We start from the raw sequence: 21124 nt of genomic DNA on the forward strand, positions 1-21124 counted from the left end.
CCATTCTAAGGAAAGGTAACTGGACCCGAAACATTAACTCTGACTTTTTCTTCACAGTTGTTACCAGACCTGCTGAGCTTTTCCAACGGCTTCTGTTTTCGTCCCTGTTGTTCTTCCTAGGAATCCTAGCTCAGGTATCACTTGTAAAATTTAGCCATGCACCCAGTCATACACTGACAGACCAGAACTACCTCACACAATTTATTTTATTTTCCCCAGATATCTTGGACAGAAGGTAATTGGCATTCCTGTTTGCCAATAGAGAACTGGAGGTCCTGCTCGATGGTGGTGGGGGCCCTGCAAGTGGTCATTGCCCGTGGAGTATGCCCTGAAATATTAGTGGCAGCTGGAGATCCAGAGAAACAAATAGAGGACAGAATTTGTCAGGTTATCATTCCCGTTTTCATGTTGGGAATTATTTCCATCTAGTTTCTTTGCAATAGGTCAGAGGATGGATACAACATATCAATGGGGTGAAACAACAAAATGGTCAGGATATTAATGCTTACCAATGGGTGTGATCTGACTGCTCATCACTCACTGGAAAGAATCTTATCTCACTATTCAACACCTGGTTGGAAATGTGCGTTTTTGCTTTAGAAAGTAGATAGTTGTCCTAGTCTCTGAACTTTCTTGCCAATATCCACTTCATTCAATGGCTGGAAAATTCAGTCCTACACTGGCCTACACAAGATCTTGAATCAAGGCTGTGTTCTAAAAATAATTCTTGACTAACATGAGTTTTATTCTCCATTGCTAGTTCTTTTTTCCTCTAATGTCCTTTTGTTCTCTCATGAAGGTTAAACTGTTCCAGAATGTTGATTAAGAGGTGTCAATGTGTTGCCACCCCATGTCACTTTCTCTGCCTCCTTTGTGTGAAGGAACATAATGTTTAAGCAAAAGGGTTTTATGATCCTGATGTTAGTATGACTAGACAAATCAATCCCAATGTGAAATCTAGGTGGATAATTCAAATGTTTTATCTTCAAATCTACTGCTACTTCTTTCTTTATTTCTTCAAATTGTTGATTTTTGATGTCTTTAGACTTCAAGCTTTTTAATTTCTATTTACCTATCTTTTTTCTTTGCCTCTTTCTATTTTAAACTCTCTTTCTATCAAGGCTCTTTCTATTGAGCTTCCCATCTCATTTCACTGCTTTTTGTTTTTCTTTCTCTCCCTTTTTATTTTTCTGCCTTTTTTCATTTAAATCAATTTTTTTCATTCTCTTCCTCTCCATTTTTCCTCAATTTTTTTTTCCATTTCTAACCGTATCTTAGCTATTTCTAGTTGTGACATCTTAATTTCTGGTTTTCCCCCTCTAATTCTAAATTTTGGATAATTACTTCAAGAATTTCATATACTGCTTTTATTTGTACCTTCAAAATATCTTGCTAACTCTGTATCTCCAGCTTTGGTCAAAGATTTCAGATAATCCATTGTTATGTCTTCTACCTCCAAAAAAATTGCCTTAGCAACATTTAAAGCCATTTTGAAAGCCATGCTTTAAGTCCAGAATCACAACATACCTGTTTTTTTTAAAGAAACACAACTCCCCATATACTCCATGAATTCAAATCCCCGTATAAGTGTTCCCATTTGCTATGATCCCAGTTGATGATCTTGCTGGACAAGTCGGGGTCCCAGAATGAATGCTGGCTTGCTAACTCACTTTGTTTAGTTTAATTAGTACCAGTAGTCACTTAGATGTATTCACTTGAGGTTGACGATTTTCCTTGACTTCCTAACAGAAGTTTATCACAAAGAATTAATATTGAAAAGAACTTTTTAATAATCTACATATAGAAGACAGAATAATTGCAAAAACACACCACAAAATCAAAGTTTCTAGTTGTTTCCCATCATTATATGTTACAAATGGGATGACATGGTGGCTCAGTGATTAGCACTGCTACCTCACAGTGCCAAGGGTCTGGGTTCAATTCCACTCTCAGGCAACCATCTTTGTGGAGTTTGCACATTCTTCCTGCATTTGTGTAGGTTTCCTTTGGGTCCTCTGGTTTCCTCCCACTGTCTAAGGATGTGCAGTTTAGGTGGGTTGGCCATGCTAGATTACCCTTGGTGCTCAGAAATGTGTAGATTAGGTGGGTTACAGGGGGATCTGTGTGGACGGGATCCTGTGAGAGTCAGCATGGACTTGGGCTGAAGGGCCTGTTTCCACACTGTAGGGAGTCTAAGTCCAAAGAAATTATATCCCCAATTCTTCTAGGATTCTACTGACCCCTGGCAATATCTTTAGTATGGACCTGAAGAGAACTCAATGTGTCCTTTCCAAGTCTGCCAATGTGAACATTAAACAAAGCTGAGAACCTAAATTTCCTCAGTTCTATTGACCTGCAAATTTCAAACGCATTATCCTGGTTTTGAGGATTCACAAACTAAACCTTTCTGCTGAGGTGACTGGTTCCTTGAACAGCCCTGGACTCCTCCTAAGAGAAAAACTTCTTGCTGATTTTAACTCTGATATGTTCTGAACTGAGATTCCTCTGAACTGTAAACAAAGCCAGTGGTATTAAATACGTACCTCACTTGTAACTCTGATATTAGACACCACAGGAGGTGTGCAGTCACCTGATCTCAGACAAATGCTGGAGTTAAGTCACTGTTCTGGACTGACTCTGGCAATTTTTTAAAAAGTGGACCATTCATTGAAGTAACCACAAACAATTTCCCTCTAAGTTTGCAAACTAAACTCTAGAAGTGGTAGTAATATATAAGTATAGTTTGTAAACTTTTCTTAATTGTACACAAGCATACAAAGCAATCATGAAAAAGGAGTTGAAATATACATGTCATGCTTCCGCATGACAACACTCTGGGAAAAGTGTCATCTGCGCCTGACATTTTTTACCGGGAAACAAGCTCTCTTTTCATCAGGAAATGTGAATGGCACCATCAGTGGTCCAGGTTGGTAGGATTTTTTAGGGTGGAAGAGTGAAGGAGGAGAAATTACAACTGATGTTAGCAATTAAGCCAGAAAGGATACTGCTTCAGTTTGAACAGGGTGTGTGTATTATATAAGTTTGAAGTAAGGGACTTTGTGACGTCGTTTTCAGCACTGAAACGATCAGCAATATCTATCATTGTCTCTGAGAGGCAGAACATGCATTTTAAAAATGACATGGAAATTAACAATAATTATGTCTGACTCTTTTTATATTAATAAAAGATTTCTACTAATAAACACCAGTGTAATAAAAAGCTTATTGTTCCCCAGTGAAACAAATTACTGTTTACGGAAATGTGGCTCAGCAAGACAAATTGATGAACTGAATGGACTTGAAGGGGTTAAACTGATTTTGCTTGGAATCCAGGACCAGGGATGCAATCCAATTACAACTATGATGTACTGTGTGAACAAGCTGGAAAGCCAGGCATCAAACACATAGCAGCTCCTCTGTCACCCTCCCAGAACTGCCTGCTTCTTTTCAAATTTGACTCAGAGAACATTATGTGCAGTATAGCACAGGCTGAGAGCTTCTTTCAGACTCTCCACCTAATAATATTGTGATCTTTTTTAGAACAAGGTCCTTGCAACATGGCCTGCCATAGGTCAGTGTGCTGTATTGTTCATCCCGTGTAGTGACAAAATAACGTATCACCAAAAAATCCAAATGACTTAGTGCACTCGAGGGACCACTGCATTCATAACGTGACAGTCAGAGAGCAGCAGTGTTTGTTAATGACTTACCATAGCAAAAGATCAGGATCTTCCGGGTGCTAACAGACCTCCTCCCATCTGGACCCTGGACCCATCCCATTCTAGCTGTATCGAAGCACGGATCTCACTTCAAATCAGCAGCTCCCATGCTGAAGTGCTCTAGCCTGAATGAATCACAGACATCTCTTGAATTTTGCTGATAGAAGGAATCTAGCTGGAGGGGAATCATTAAGAGCTCTGCTAGCCCATAGAGTACGGTTGCTGTGAGATGCTGTGATTAACATGCCGTGAATCTTCCACAGGTAAGTTCTGATTAATTATTATGGTCATTTATTTTCCCTCCCCCACCCTCTATCAGTTCACAGCTTGCATGTCAGCTTCTATTGCTCCACTGGAGTAGAGTTGTACTGATTATTTTAGTTGGCCCTGTACGTTAGGCCAGAAATAAAGCCCCTTATCTGATGGCCTGCTTTTCTTATCCACAGTCCCAGCTGCAACATGTCTACCACAAAAGCAGGTGATACGGATGAGGTTTTTGGTGAGTAGATGCCGAGTATTTTTCATCTGAGCCTTTAACCATTTCCAGAAAGCTCAGCAGGACAGATTCCGACTAAGAGGCATGTTTCAGCTCTTGCATCCTGACTGTCCAATGGTAATTTGATCTGATTCACTCAGTAATTGAATCATTCTTAGTATATGACAAAGAAATCACTGAAAAACAAACAATTCTTATTGTATGGCACCAGACTAAAACAAAGGTTCTATAAGTATCAATGAGCTACTGATTTGACATCGAAAAGCACAGTGAATAAACTATAAACCATTTCCTGAATGAAGGCAAGACAGGATAATAAGGAGCATTTTATGAGATGCATATATGTTTGAATTAAATCTCAGAGATAATGGTTGATCTTTTAACTACTTCATGTTAAGTGGGTGATGCTGATGAATTGTTTGTGGATACGAAAGGAAACTTTATTCAGAAGGGACAATTAGGCTTCTCTGGTAGTATTGTGGCTATGCAAGTGAAACAACATGTTGTTCAACATGAAATAGCTTCTGTTTGATATGTTTGTCAGCTTCACAGCTACAAGATTTCTTCAAACATAGATACGATGAAAGTGACTGACTGATACCCATTATATAGTTCATCTCGGTAACAGACATGTGTTTGTTGAGTTGTAGAGATAGCAAATAAAAAGTAGGTGGAAGAAATCAGAAAAGAAAGAATCACGAGTTCAGAAGATTGAACAGGGAGCAGAGTTTGTCAATATTTATGTTAAATGTTTTAGCTACTGTTCACTTCTCTGATGGTGTAATGAGGATCTGTCTGTTAAACTTCACTCACATAAGAAATAGAGGCAATCATTGTGTGAAATCTTGGATGATTTTATAAAGTAACCTGAAAAATTAATCAAGCACATTGTTGCTTTAATGGATTAATGTATTACTTCTCCAACCAGTCTGTGACACTTGTTTCTCAAACATAATTTGTTATTTTCATGTGAACAACTGGCCTGCCCCCTTCAGTAGGTCCTACATTAATAAGACCATTGAAGTGTAATACGGTGACTCAGGCTGACAGGTTTCCTGTTTCATTAGCAACAGAAGAACCAGTTAAAGAGGGCCTAAATTGAATTTGGTTAATTCACAGAATATTAGCCAAACAATTGGGTAGCTGAAGTCTTCCAGCCAAGATGATATTATTTTCTATTTGGAAACTGCTGCTTATTATCTTAGCTGAGACTTATTCACATACAATAATAACTGTGCCCCCACATCATCATGATTTCCATTAAAACTTCAACATCCTAACCACCAAATAACAAATGCCATTATCATTTTGCATATTTACCAGCTGCTTTAGAACTCTCAATAGTAGTTTGCAAATACCGAATCACTCCTATAACATTATATTTGATATGATACAGCACAAGAGGATCTTTTACTTTTTCAGCCATTGGCACTTCTTGTGGCTAGTATTTTGTCGGACATGGATTGTATTATTACATCACACTTGGAATTAAGATTTTTTTAAAATGAATATTTAAATCCATGCAAATTTTCTGCCAGTCTACTATTTGTACACATCATTTTCTCTCTGCTAATGACACATTTTCCATTCCACAGTTTCTCTGATAACAGCCACTGATTAAAATGCCATCGTGATCACAAAAATGTTAATTGCCTTTCCACCAGTCAACCTTCTCTATTAATGTAATGCAGTTAATAATATGAGCCCTTTGCATGCTGGAAGTTCAGTGGCTGTCAACATAAATTGCATATGCTCAGCATGGATGATAGACCAAAATCAAAGATGTAAGGATTGAAATCAAAGCTTATCCTTGTACTTCTCAATTTTATCCACACAGCTGATGTGTATGCAATTTGTGAGTCCATAGCAAATTTGGTTGTAGTTTTGGTTGGGCAAATAAGTCCCAGGGTCAGTGAGGATATATATATGCTGTGGGTTGCTGCCCAAATCTGCAATCATGCAACTGAGCCACCTGTCCTAACTATGACAACTTAGAAGAAAATGCTAGAAGAAAATGCTAGACCAGCATTTATTGCCCAGAAGGCAGTTAAGAGTTAACTGCAATGCTGTGGGCCTGGAGTCATATGTAGGCCAGACAGGGTCAGGATGGCAGTTCCTTCCCTAAAGGACATTAGTGAATACAGAGATTTTTTCTGACAATCAGCAATGAAATCATGGTCATCTATAGACTCTTAATTACAGATTTATTTTTAATTGAGTTCAAATTCTACCACTTGCTATGGCAGGATTTCAATCTGGGTCCCCAGGACGTTACCTGGGTCTCTGGATTAACAGTCCAGTGAATATACCACCAAGCCATTGCCTCCCCCAGTTGGTTTGCTCCCTTCAGGAAAGGTATCTTACTGTGGTGATTACAAGATACCTCACTCACAATAAAGTACTTAGTTTGTTATATGTTCAGGGAAACTAGCAATGATTCTCCAAGGTACCTCCTTCTGGGAAGCACCCCCAGTTGTTCCATCCTTACCCTTCACTTATCTTAGCAAACAGAATGCCTGTCAGGGGCCAATCAAGCTATCCCGCTCATGCTCCCTATTGATATCTTTTTGGGGTCTGCATGAGTAATATTCAACTCAGCTCTCCAAAGTTTCCTTCAGGTTGCCAATTCATTCACATTTGAAGACCTTGCTACCTAGAAGTGATTATGGACTATTGTACAAATATCCTGACTTTGACTGAGCTTAATTCATGCTCATAAATTGCCTTGTTCTTCAATCACTGTATCCTGGCTTGCCTATACTTTCCAAGAGCCTCTCTGCTTAAACTGTTGTGGTGGTCTATTATCAATTTGCTCATTAGCCTTTCTTATTAATCCTCATATCTTTTTCTCTTACAAACACCTCACTCATTTCCACCCTTTACACATCTTCTACAAAATCCTCATTCTCACCTACTTTATGTCCTTTAGGGAAGGAACTGCCATCATTACTCCTTCAAGTTTCTCCCAACATATCCTCCATCCTTTCCTTGCCCAGCCATTGCAATATGACAGCTGAAGTTTGGTGGCTTGTATTTTTTTTTCATTTAAAGTCTCACCTTTGTCATTATCATCCATGCCTTGTCCTCTTTAAATCTTTTCCTCTATATAACGTAGGTTACAGGAACGATGTGGAAGCATTGGAAAAGGTACAGAGGAGATTTACCAGGATGTTGCCTGGTCTGGAGCGCAGGCCCTATGAAGAAAGGCTGAGGGACATGGGTCTGTTCTCATGGGGAGAAGGAGGCTAAGATGGAATTTAATAGAGACATACAAGATGATCAGAGGGTTAGATAGGATGGACAGTGAGAGTCTTTTTCTGAGGATGATGACTTCAGCTTGTATAAGGGGGCATAGCTACAAATTGAGGGATGATAGATTTAAGACAGATGTCAGAGGCAGGTTCTTTACTCAGAGACAATAAACAATAGGTGCTGGAGTAGGCCATTCGGCCCTTCGAGCCAGCACCACCATTCATTATGATCATGGCTGATCATCCACAATCAGTACCCTTTTCCTGCCTTATCGCCATAACCCTTGATTCCACTATCTTTAAGAGCTCTGTCTATCTCTTTCTTGAAAGTATCCAGAGAGTTGGCCTCCACTGCCTTCTGGGGCAGAGCATTCCATGTATCCACCACTCTCTGGGTGAAGAAGTTTTTCCTCAACTCTGTTCTAAAAGGCCTACAGTGTTCTCTGTATGGTTACAAATGAACTTGTCCCACAATGAAATAAAGAGAGGAATTGATAGTAATGCCAATGGTTGCAGAAGCACTTTGTAAACAAACACAACCATGAGAAGCAGTGAGTAGACCTGAGTAAATGAGTAGGAAGCTCAGTGCCCAGGAAGACCTCGTCATTTGAGAGTATGAGGTGGTTGTGAGAACCTCAATTGCACGTTGTAATACAAAGATTTGCAGATTAAGACCCTCTGTATAACAGTTATGCAATGCCAGGAGTAGAGTGAGGCATGCACCTATGTGCATGAAATTACTCTCATGGAGTGCAACATATCATTTTCTTGCAGTGTTTAGCTGGCACACTTGTGAGGACCACTGATGCTGATCTTCATTTCTATTTCAATCCTGGCCAGGTGGAATGACCTCCTGTTGCAAGCCCCTGGGGAGAGGTTTTTCCATTTGTCCTTTGCTCCACTGTAACAACGTATTCCCAAAATGCAGAGTGAGCTTTTCGGTCTTTGGAGGTAAGTCAGATAGAGTTGGGGACAAGCATCACAGGCTGAGTGGGAGCTCCTGACTTGCAGCAGGTGAAGTGGTGCCCAGCTGGCTTTTAAACTTCATGCCAGAACCTTTGACCACTGAAGGGTAAGGACTACCTGTCTGCTCATCTCATAAGATTCATTGACCCCCTCAGGCAACATTTGATTTCATAGCTACTAAGGTGAGAAAATTGTAATTGCATGGGTTAAATCTCACCAGGCCAGGACAGAAAATGGCCACCTTTAACTCAGTGAGCACCATACTTGAATTTCAAAGTGGAAAAGTCTGAAGTTGTCTCATTCTTAGCCAGTGAGGTGATTTTGAAGTGAAGTCATTGTTGTGATACAAAGCAACAGAACTGCACCCAGACAACATCAACAAGCATTAATGAGATACTGATCAAGTCACTGTTTCCTGATTCTGACTGAGGGATAAGTGTCGGTTTAAGATACTAGCGATAATTAGGGCAGTATGGTGTCTCAGTGGTTAGCATTGCTGCTTCACAGTACCAGGGTCTGGGTTCAATTCCACCCTCAGGTGACTGTCTGTGTGGAGTCTGCTCATTTTCCCTGTGCCTGTGTGGCTTTCCTACAGGTGCTCTCGTTTCTTCCCACAGTCCAAAGATGTGTAGGCCAGGTGAGTTGGCCATGTTAAACTGCCCGTAATGTCAAGAGATATTTGGGTTAGACATGGGAGAATGAATCAGGGTGGGATGCTCTTTGGAGGAATGGTGTGGACTTGTTGGGCTGAACTGCCTGTTTCCACACTGTGGGGACTCCGATAATTTCCTGCTCTTTGTCACCTATTCTATATCCAACTAACCAGACAGGTTAAGCCTCTGTTTAATATCTAATCCGAAAGCTACAACTGTAGCATACTTCCTCTGTACTGTACTGGACTGTCTGCCTTGAATTACACATTTAATCCCTGAAATGGGACATAAATCTGCAACTTTATGATTCACAGGCATTAGTGCTGCCAATTGAGCTGAGGCTAACACCATATGTAGTGAAATAATAAAAAAGATGTGTTTAATTATTGCCTGCCAATGAAGGAGAGTATTCCATGTGCCTTCTTTACTACCTTATCTACCTGTACTGCTGCCTTTCAGGTCCTGTGCACATCACATGCCAAGATCTCTCGCTTCATCTATCCCACTCATTATAGTCTCATTTATTATGTATTCATTTTTAATGTCTGACCTCCCTAAATACATTATCTCACACTTATCAGAGTTGCACTCCATCTGCTGCTTTCCTGCCCACTCCACCAACCCATCTATATTACTTTGGAGCTTACAGCTATCCTCTGCACTAGCTTCTACATGGTCAATTTTTGTGTAGTCTGCGAATTTCCCATTTGTATCCCTGAAGTTCAAGTCCAAATTGTTAACATGTAAAACAAACAGCAAGAGCCCCAACACTGAGCCCTGCAGAACACCACTTGAAACAACTTCCTATTTGCAAGCACAGACATCGATCATTACCCTTTGTTTTATGTTACTAATCCAACTTTGGATCCAGTAAAATATATTACCCTGTATCCATTGGGCTTATATTTTTTGATCTGTCATGTGGGATTTTGTCATATGCCTTACTAAAATCCACATAGATAACATCCATTACACTACCCTTATCTATCTTCCTTGTGCCTTCCTCCAAGAATTCATTCAAATTTGTAAGGCATGACCTTCCCTTAACATTGCATGCTGACTTTCCTTGATTAGTCCATGTTTTTCTAAGGGACAGGATATCCAATCTCTCAGGATTGTTTCTAACAATTTGCTTACCTCTAAAGTAAGACTAACTGGCTTATACCTGTTTGGCATTTTCTTTGTACTCTGTTTCAATAAAGGGACCACATTTGCAATCCTCCAGTCCTCTGGAAGCTCACCTGTGTCTAGTAAACATTGGAAAATAATCCCCAGAGTATGTGTTACTTCCTCTCTGATTTCCTTCAACCTCCTGAGGAACAATCCATCCAGTCCTTATCAATTTCCAAGCATTCCAACTCCTCTAACACTTCTTCTCTCATTATGATTATTTTGTACGATATTTCATACTGCTCCTCTTGTTACTATATCCACAGCATCCTTTCCCTTTATAAATACAGAGACAAAAAATTCATTTAAAATTCTAACCATATACTCGGCATCTTCATATAAGTTCTCTTCTTAATCTCTGATGGATCCCATTGCTTCTTTAACTATCTTTTTGTTCTTTGTATACTAGTAAAACATCTTTCAGTTTTCTTTACCCTCCCTGCTAATATTTTCTCATGCCCTCTCTTTGATTTTCTTATGTCTCTTTTTACTTGATCCCTGTACTTTCTGAACTCCTCTCGCGCATCTGCAGTGTCGAGTTTTCTTGTGACAATCATAAGCTTTCTTTTTCTGTTTAATCTTCCCCTGTATTTTTCTAGATAACCTTGTGGGTCTGGATTTGGCAGTTCCATTCTTATTTCTGGAGGGGACAAGTCTGCTTTGTGCCCTGAGGATCTCACCTTTTGCTCCCTACCCCTGGTTTATCACTAATTTATCCTTTAGCAGTCCTGTCTAGTCCACGTTAGCCGAGTGACCTCTTGATTTTGTAAAATTTGCCTTCCCCCAGTTTTAGACTTTTACTCCTTATTTAGATCTGTCGCTTTCCATAATAAAACTAAATCTAACTGAATTGTGATCCTTATCCTCAATATGGTCACCCACTGTCATTTCATCCACATGCCCATCTTCAATTTCCAAAACTAATCCAGAATTAATCTCCTTTAATTGGGCCTGCATGCAATGTTCTGAAAAAACCTGGGCACCGTACCTAAAGTTTTCACCCTCAATGTTACTTGCATTGTTGAAAACCCAGTTGATATTGGATAGTTAGAGTGTCCTACTATTATTGCTCTCTTATTCCTACAGGCAAAAATTTGTCTGCATAAATGTTCTTCCAGCTCCCTCTTACTATCTGGGGGTCCACAGTGTACTCGTAGTACTATGACTGGCCTATTTTTATCTCCAGGCTCAACCCATATAGCCTCTTGTTAACCTGTTAAGATTATCGTTGCTTCTCACAACTATATTTGACCTTTAACCAATACTGCTATCCAGCCATGTCCTTTTTCATCACCCACTCTATCCTGCCTGAAACTCCATATCCAAGGATTGAGATGGAGTGCCTTAATTCTTTCCCTCCCCTACCCAGCTTTCTATTATAGGAATGACATTGTGCTGCCATATGTCTATCTGTATCCTTAGTTCATCTGCCTTGTTCGCAATACTCCTTGCCTTAAATTATAAACAGCTGAATCCTGTCAACCTCCTTTGCTAGATGTTTTATAATCTCGTTCATTTTGTCTTTCTGAGTTGCTAACGACATCACTAACTAATTTTCTACCTCATGTTTCCTTACCTGAATTTGATCCATCTAAGCCCATACTTTGGTTCCCAATCCCTAACCATACAATTTTCAAACTTCACCTACAGAACTAGCAAAAGTCTCGAAAAGGATACTTGCCCCAGCTCTGCCCAGGTGCAACTTGTCACACTTGGAGAGGCCCCACCTCCCCCAGAAATGGTCCCAATGACTCAAGAATCTAAACGCGCCCCCATGTACACCATTTATAAAGCCACACATTCATCCGGTCTATTCCTGCTCAAGCTAGCACGTGGCACTGGGAGTAATCCAAAGATTTCTAACTAATCCAATGATTGCATTTTAAGTTATCATGAAGTGCTATGGCAATAAATCTGAATGTGCAAGAATCAGGCTGTGTAACTACTGATGTGAATGCTTTTAAGACCCAGCTAAACAGGAAACTCAGTACAAAGTTTCATGGGTTAAAAAAAAAGACAAAGGAATAAAATGTTTTCACTCACTAATGATTTGAAGGGTCCCCATCCAAAATGTCCTGGCGGTCTTCAATCGAGATTATACCTAGTCTGAGTCCACTGCATTAATCATGCACAGCTGAGCATCTGTTGGTAGTTACTAATTATTAGAACCACTGTGTGATCAGGATGACTGGTGTGTACCATAGAAGATGTAACGCTGTTGCAGCACAGAATGCACCACAAAAGATCATGTTGAGATCTAGCCTGTGCAGCTTTGAACTATAATAAGCTCATGTGATATCTGTCCAACGTTGTTCGGAAAGTGCAGGTGAAAGAAAATAATGCTCAGTCTTCTCTGTTAGCCTCCATTTTCCTAACAGTTTGCATTTCTCATTAGTGTAAGCTTGTAAATATTAATGCAACAGACAGGCAAACATAGAAACAGAGATAATGGGAACTGCAGATGCTGGAGAATTCTAGGATAATAAAATGTGAGGCTGGATGAACACAGCGGGGCAAGCAGCATCTCAGGAGCACAAAAGCTGACGTTTCGGGCCTAGACCCTTCATCAGAGAGGGGGATGGGGTGAGGGTTCTGGAATAAATAGGGAGAGAGGGGGAGGCGGACCGAAGATGGAGAGAAAAGAAAATAGGTGGAGAGAGTATAGGTGGGGAGGTAGGGAGCGGATAGGTCTGTCCAGGGAAGACGGACAGGTCAAGGAGGTGGGATGAGGTTAGTAGGTAGATGGAGGTGCGGCTTGGGGTGGGAGGAAGGGATGGGTGGGAGGAAGAACAGGTTAGGGAGGCAGAGACAGGTTGGACTGGTTTTGGGATGCAGTGGGTGGGGGGGAAGAGCTGGGCTGGTTGTGTGGTGCAGTGGGGGGAGGGGACGAACTGGGCTGGTTTAGGGATGCAGTTGGGGAAGGGGAGATTTTGAAACTGGTGAAGTCCACATTGATACCATTAGGCTGCAGGGTTCCCAGGCGGAATATGAGTTGCTGTTCCTGCAACCTTCGGGTGGTTTCCCCAATGTAGAGGAAGCCACACCGGGTGCAGTGGATGCAGTATACCACATTGGCAGATGTGCAGGTGAACCTCTGCTTAATGTGGAATGTCATCTTGGGGCCTGGGATAGGGGTGAGAGAGGAGGTGTGGGGACAAGTGTAGCTTTTCCTGCGGTTGCAGGGGAAGGTGCTGGGTGTGGTGGGGTTGGAGGGCAGTGTGGAGCGAACAAGGGAGTCACGGAGAGAGTGGTTTCTCCGGAAAGCAGACAGGGGTGGGGATGGAAAAATGTCTTGGGTGGTGGGGTCGGATTGTAGATGGCGGAAGTGTCGGAGGATAATGCGTTGTATCCGGAGGTTGGTGGGGTGGTGTGTGAGAACGAGGGGGATCCTCTTGGGGCGGTTGTGGCGGGGGCGGGGTGTGAGGGATGTGTTGCGGGAAATACGGGAGACGCGGTCAAGGGCGTTCTCGATCACTGTGGGGGGAAAGTTGCGGTCCTTGAAGAACTTGGACATCTGGGATGTGCGGGACTGGAATGTCTTATTGTGGGAGCAGATGCGGCGGAGGCGGAGGAATTGGGAATAGGGGATGGAATTTTTGCAGGAGGGTGCGTGGGAGGAGGTGTATTCTATGTAGCTGTGGGAGTCGGTGGGCTTGAAATGGACATCAGTTACAAGCTGGTTGCCTGAGATGGAGACTGAGAGGTCCAGGAAGGTGAGGGATGTGCTGGAGATGGCCCAGGTGAACTGAAGGTTGGGGTGGAAGGTGTTGGTGAAGTGGATGAACTGTTCGAGCTCCTCTGGGGAGCAAGAGGCAGCGCCGATGCAGTCATCAATGTACCGGAGGAAGAGGTGGGGTTTGGGGCCTGTGTAGGTGCGGAAGAGGGACTGTTCCACGTAACCTACAAAGAGGCAGGCATAGCTGGGGCTCATGCGGCTGCCCATGGCCACCCCCTTAGTCTGTAGGAAGTGGGAGGAGTCAAAAGAGAAGTTGTTGAGGGTGAGGACGAGTTCAGCTAGGCAGATGAGGGTGTCGGTGGAGGGGGACTGGTCTGGCCTGCAGGACAGGAAGAAGTGGAGGGCCTTGAGGCCATCTGCATGCGGAATGCAGGTGTATAGGGACTGGATGTCCATGGTGAAGATGAGGTGTTGGGGGCCAGGGAATTGGAAGTCCTGGAGGAGGTAGAGGGCGTGGGTGGTGTCACGGACGTAGGTGGGGAGTTCCTGGACCTAAGGGGAGAAAATGGAGTCCAGATAGGTGGAGATGAGTTCGGTGGGGCAGGAGCAGGCTGAGACGATGGGTCGACCAGGGCAGGCAGGTTTGTGGATTTTGGGAAGGAGATAGAAATGGGCCGTGCGGGGTTGGGGAACAATGAGGTTGGAGGCTGTGGGTGGGAGGTCCCCTGAGGTGATGAGGTCGTGAATGGTGTTGGAGATGATGGTTTGGTGCTCGGGTGTGGGGTCATGATCGAGGGGCCGGTAGGAGGTGGTGTCGGCGAGTTGGTGTCTGGCCTCGGCGATGTAGAAGTCAGTGTGCCATACTACCACTGCGCCACCCTTGTCTGCGGGTGAGGTTGGGGTTCGAGCGGAGGGAGCGGAGGGCTACCCGTTCTGCGGGGGAGAGGTTGGAGTGGGTGAGAGGGGTGGAGAGGTTGAGGCGGTTAATGTCTCGACGGCAGTTGGAAATGAAGAGATTGAGGGAGGGTAGGAGGCCTGGGGGTGGTGTCCAGGGGGAGGACTTGTGTTGGAAGCAGGTGAAGGGGTCAGTGGAGGGAGGGTTAGGCTCCCGGTTGAAGAAGTAGGCGTGGAGGCGAAGGCCTCCGCAGGAAATGCTACACTTGCCCCCACACCTCCTCCCTCACCCCTATCCCAGGCCCCAAGATGACATTCCACATTAAGCAGAGGTTCACCTGCACATCTGCCAATGTGGTATACTGCATCCACTGTACCCGGTGTGCCTTCATCTACATTGGGGAAACCAAGCAGAGGCTTGGAGACCGCTTTGCAGAACACCTCCACTCAGTTCGCAACAAACAACTGCACCTCCCAGTCACAAACCATTTCCACTCCCCCTCCCATTCTTTAGATGACATGTCCATCATGGGCCTCCTGCAGTGCCACAATGATGCCACCCGAAGGTTGCAGGAACAGCAACTCATATTCCGCCTGGGAACCTGCAGCCTAATGGTATCATGTGGACTTCACCAGTTTCAAAATCTCCCCTTCCCCCACCGCATCCCAAAACCAGCCCAGTTCGTCCCCTCCCTGCACTGCACCACACAACCAGCCCAGCTCTTCCCCTCCACCCACTGCATCCCAAAACCAGTCCAACCTGTCTCTGCCTCCCTAACCTGTTCTTCCTCCCACCCATCCCTTCCTCCCACCCCAAGCCGCACCCCCATCTACCTACTAACCTCATCCCACCTCCTTGACCTGTCTGCCTTCCCTGGACTGACCTATTCCCTCCCTACCTCCTCACCTATACTCTCTCCACCTATCTTCTTTTCTCTTCATCTTCAGTCCGCCTCCCCCTCTCTCCCTATTTATTCCAGAACCCTCACCGCATCCCCCTCTCTGATGAAGGGTCTAGGCCCGAAACATCAGCTTTTGTGCTCCTGAGATGCTGCTTGGCCTGCTGTGTTCATCCAGCCTCACATTTTATTATCCAAACATAGAAACACATGTTTTTCATAACAACAAAAAAAGCACATCAAAAGACAAACTAAACATCCATTTGGTTTCTGCAGACTCTTGATGGGTTAAAGGCAAAGAGGTAAGTTTTCTGCAGAAATGGAATACAGTTTGTTTTCAAAACACATAGTTCAAAAATAATTTGCACGAGTTAAAGAGATTTTTCTGTTCAGTGGGTCACGAGTCTTTGGAATTCTCTTCCCCAGAGAGTGGTAGACGTTGAGTCCTCGAATATCTTTCAAGCAGAGGTCGATAGATTGCTAACTAACAAGATACTCAAAGGTTACTGGAGCGAGGCAGAATGTGGAATTAAGACAACAATCCAATTAGCCTTGATATTATTGAATGGTGGTGCATGTTTGAGGGACCAAATGGCCACCCCTACTCTTATTCATGTTTACATGTTTACATGTTAAACAGAAATGTATAAAATCTTCTTTCCAAGGCGAAAAAATAGTGTGCAGTAGTGATTTACAAGTGTAGATAATGTTTGTCTCTCATTTGCCATTGACAGTAGCTAAAGAATGAACAATATTAGATCTTTTTGTTGCACAAATTTGAACCCAATCACAGAGCCAGAATGCAGGAGCTGAGAGCAGAGCTCAGTTGTATTGCTGGACTGAGTGCTGCTCTGAAACTGTATAGATTTTCTTAATGAAGGTTGACTGAATGAACATGGCAACATACTGTTTGCTACCAAAAGAATATAATTTGTGTCAAAACTTTAATTGCTAATTTAGTACATATTCTCTGTTTTTCACAGTTTAAGTATCATACAGTCGACAGCTGTGTCAAATTTGATAAGTAACTGGACTGAATGAAAAGTGGTCATTTAGAATATGCTGGACTGCTAATCCAGAGACCCAGATAACAGCGAGTTTTGAGAAGATTTGTAGCTCAGGTTGAGGTTTTGGATGTGAGTTTGCTCACTGAGCTGGAAGGTTAGTTTTCAGATGTTTCGTCACCATTCTAGGTAAAATCATCAGTGAGCCTCCGACGAAGCGCTGGTGTTATGTCCTGCTTTCTATTTATCTGTTTAGGTTTCCTTGGGTTGCTGATGTTGTTTCCTGTTCTTTTTCTCAGGGGATGGTAGATTGGCTCCAAATCAATGTGTTTGTTGATGGAGTTCCGGTTGGAATGCCATGCTTCTAGGAATTCTCGTGCATGTCTCTTATCTATGTCCAGATAACATTCTAGGCTCGTGTTCAAATCCTGCCATGGCAGATGGTGGAACTTGAATTCAATAAAAATATCTAGAATTAAGAATCTAATGATGACCATGAACTGATTGTCGGGAAAAATCTGTCTGGTTCACTAGTGTCCTTTAGGGAAGGAAACAGCCATCATTACCTGGTTTGGTCTACATGCGACTCCAGCAATGTGGTTGACCCTGAACTAGGGATGGGCAATAAATGCTGCCTGGCCAGCAATGCACGCATCCCATGAATAAAAAGAAACTCCTGATATTTAATTATAACGATGGTGATTGAACCAAACATCCAAAGTTCTGTATGTGTCACCAATTTTGCATACTTCTGCAACATGAATTATTTTCCAACAATCAAAAAGACCCTTGCTGGCATAGGGTCCAGAATGCTTTTAACCTGTGATTGAGCTTATTAATCATGTATTAAAGAAGTGAAGGAAAATCTGGCCTGCATCATGGATATATATTATAGTCTGGTTTAACGTAATCTTAGCAGACGGCGTGGTCTCATATCTTTACAACAGCAGCAGAATTATGAGCTTTGTCCTTAGAAAACATTAATTTTAGTAAAGTTTCCATGATCTCCCGTAATACATTTGGCCTCAAAAGAGTCTTAGCAAATTGTTGCTGTGCATTTTGTAGATGGTACACAATATTTCTTTTCTAAATTTAAACTTCAGCTCTTTCCTATTCCCGACAGTGCAGGTTAGCTCAGACGGCCATGTGGCCGAGTTGCAGTGGAGTATGATGTCACTAGCACAGGTTCAATTCCTACACTGGCTGAGGTCACCATCAGGGGCTCTCCTTCTCAACCTCTCTCATCACCTGAGGTGTGGTGACCCTCAGGTTGAACAACAACTAGTAGTCACTTTCCAATGAAAGGGTAGCCCTAGGGTCAGGTAAAGCTATGGAACCTATAACATGAAGGCTTTTTGTTTCACTCCCGAAAACGCCTCATCAAGATAGTGGTGGAGTAGGACTTCTGAACTGGTGCTCATCTGCTCCAGATGCTTTCCTTTTCTTTCTTTTTTCTTTTTTTTCTTCCATACCTAAAGTCCAATGGTGGAGATGACTGATCCCGGTTTGGGCCTCATGGTGACGGTGAGTGAGCCCACAGCAGACTCAAGTGAGTCCAGAGTGGCCTTGACTGAGCCCTTACTTACTTATTCAGGGCAAGCACATGACTTGGCATCAGAATTGGTGGCTGCTACATTGGTGGAAGCAATATCTGCGAGGTAGGCCCAGTGGAGAAAGATGGTGTTTGAGGATTGGCAACTTTCATGTTGGTTGGGTGTGGCACTGGTGGCGGTGAAGTGGTTTTTGAAAGGCATCATGGTGACATTGATGAGGTGGGCCCAGCAGTGAGAGGTACAACTCTGACGTTGGTGGGCCCGACACAGGTGGTGGCGATACAGCAGCAGAAGAGAATTGGCCCAGCAGCAAAAGATGGCACCTGAAAAGTGGCAACTTCGACATTGGTTGGGTCTATTGTAGATGGTGGTGAGATGGTGGAGGAGGGATCATGGCACAGGAGTAATTGATGATGATCTGGCTCAGGACTGTTGGACTCTCTAAGCTATAACTTTACTTTTTTTTCCTTACTCTTAAACTATTCAAAATAGTGCTGGATCATGGCAATGGTAGAAAAGCTTTTCACTGTGTTTTTCTCACTGTAAAATACACGTGACAATAAAAATCATCATTCCTCATAGAAATTATTAACCTGGTGAGACTAACCTGTTATTTCCAAACCCCTGTTTTCAGTCCCTTTACTGTCCCTAGCTGCTCCCCTTGATTCCAGCATGCAATGCCTTTTAATATGTTCCATAACACCACAGTCCACACAAAGGTATTTCCACCAAATGTTTTAAGAACTAACTTTAACACATTTTCACCATTCATTTTACAATTCAGATGAAACAAATTAGTGGTCAATATTGGAATAAATGTGATCACTTTGATGGCAAAGTTGCTCATTCTATAAGTTGTACTCTATTTTAAGTTACTTCAGAGCACGTTCAGTTTTCAGCTATTTCTCAATCCAACTTAAACTTTATCCAATTTGTAAGAATCATTCCTGAAGTTATGCTCTGAGTAAGCATTACAATAAATTTTACAGCCAACTCACTGTATGTAATTATGCCACCGAATCAAATAAACAAAATTTACTCAGTGAATTTTAGAATAAATGACTATCTTAAAAAAAATTATTTACTTTCCTCAATAACTACTTTCCTAAGTTTCCCTATTTTAATCATTTGATTTTTCTGAGCATTCACTGATCAAAATAAGAATATTAATAGCTTAAAAATTCTCAGGCTCATCGTCACAAGCAATTATTTCCATGGATTCTAATAGAGTCATATAAGTGTTTGAGAAACTTTAGCCTTGAGCTCATCTTTCTCACAGCAACCTCTCTCAGAGGAAGGGATTCAAAATGGCAGCAGCCTGTAGTCCCCATCCTATGTCAGTGCATACAAATCATTAAAGGGTGATTGGCAGCAAATCTAGTTTTGACAGAGCATGCCAGTTTTGCTGTTTGTGGACAACCTCTCTGCGACACAGCTAAATATCACAGGAAAACTGCTACAGTTGCAAACTCCAGGGAAAATATTTTTTGCAAGCAATAAAATTTTTTGATTGAAACATCCAAAGTGATGTGGAATATGAACTCTTCAACCTTTTCTGCAGTACCTTTGAAGGTAAAGGCAGTACATGTTGTATTTTTATTGATCATTGCAATTACAAATAGCAAAGGCTGGCCGTTTGGCAAATCAATAAGATTTAAGATCTAAGGTTTTGACACAAGTTCCTCGAACATGAAATGCTTTATCATATGTGTCAATTTAGGCAGAGACAGTATGATCATTTAAATTTGAACCTGACAAGTACTTGTAAAGGAAGACTAAAAACAACATAGGAAACTGTTATAGAGATAGTCCATGCTGTGATGTTCTATGTTCTATTGTAGGAACTGCAGATGCTGGAGAATCTGAGATAACAAAGTGTAGAGCTGGATAAACACAGCAGGCCAAGCAGCATCAGAGGAGCAGGAAAGCTGATGTTTTGTGTCTAGACCCTTCTTCAGAAATTTTAACCTTTTATATGTTGGGTGGCATATTCTATATAAATATAAGTCTATATTTCTTTGTTCTATTTATCTGGAACAAAAGCTGTCAAATTAAATCATAATTTATTCTCCCTTACAAAAAGTTTTTTTTATTTCTTCTCAATATTTTCAGCTGAAATGTACAAGTAGCGCCAGTTTCCACATACTGCTCATATTCCATGTCAACAATATAAACTCTGTTTTATTGTGCCATGGGAGATTTATTGCCGTTTAATGTTGCAGGTGGCATTAGAGTTGCAAGTCCCTTCCATCCTGTTTCCTTGCAGATGTGTGTAATTGTGTTTGCATCTGTGTTCCATTTTTCTTTATCAAGAATATATTAGGTGAAGAAAAAGAGGGCACTGATTCAAAAGCAATCACAGATCGAAAATGCCTAGGACCACAAAAGGTGTAGAGCTGGATGAACACAGCAGGCCAAGCAGCATCACAGGAGCAGGAAAGCTGATGTTTTGGGTCTAGACACTTCTTCTGAAAAAGGACCTCTGATGTTGCTTGGCCTGCTGTGTCCATCCAGCTCTACACCTTGTTATCTCAGATTCTCTAGCATTTGCCGTTCCTACTATCTCGAATATGCCTGGACAGTGTAGTAATATAGTCTGGACATCTGAGACATTAGATAATTTGTTTTGTGTTTTGGTTATCTGACATACTATAGAGAAGGAAAATACAAATCAAAATGATCCAATGCATCCAATGTATGGACTATGTTGGTAATACTGCCAAAATGGTCCACAACCTGTCTACTGGAAGGTATACATTCTTGAAAGTAACGGATAAGTGGGAGAAACTAAAAGGCATTGACTGAGAGACTGGTGACATCAACTGCGCTGTGATGCCTTGAAT

The 21124-nt window shown here is 42.2% G+C and overlaps 1 protein-coding gene across 1 annotated transcript in view; it reads left to right on the top strand.

The window, feature by feature from the left end:
* The first annotated feature begins 3720 nt into the window (after positions 1-3720).
* The window catches only part of samd14 (sterile alpha motif domain containing 14), a 171634-nt gene continuing 154230 nt past the window's right edge, over positions 3721-21124 (top strand). The window contains exons 1-2 of the mRNA XM_048560424.2: positions 3721-3982; positions 4166-4218. Of these exons, the coding sequence (XP_048416381.1) occupies positions 4179-4218 (40 nt within the window). The 5' untranslated portion in view covers positions 3721-3982; positions 4166-4178. The remainder of the gene's footprint in view (positions 3983-4165; positions 4219-21124) is intronic.

Source organism: Stegostoma tigrinum, chromosome 31, assembly GCF_030684315.1.
Source record: "Stegostoma tigrinum isolate sSteTig4 chromosome 31, sSteTig4.hap1, whole genome shotgun sequence".
NCBI classification, from domain to species: domain Eukaryota; kingdom Metazoa; phylum Chordata; class Chondrichthyes; order Orectolobiformes; family Stegostomatidae; genus Stegostoma; species Stegostoma tigrinum.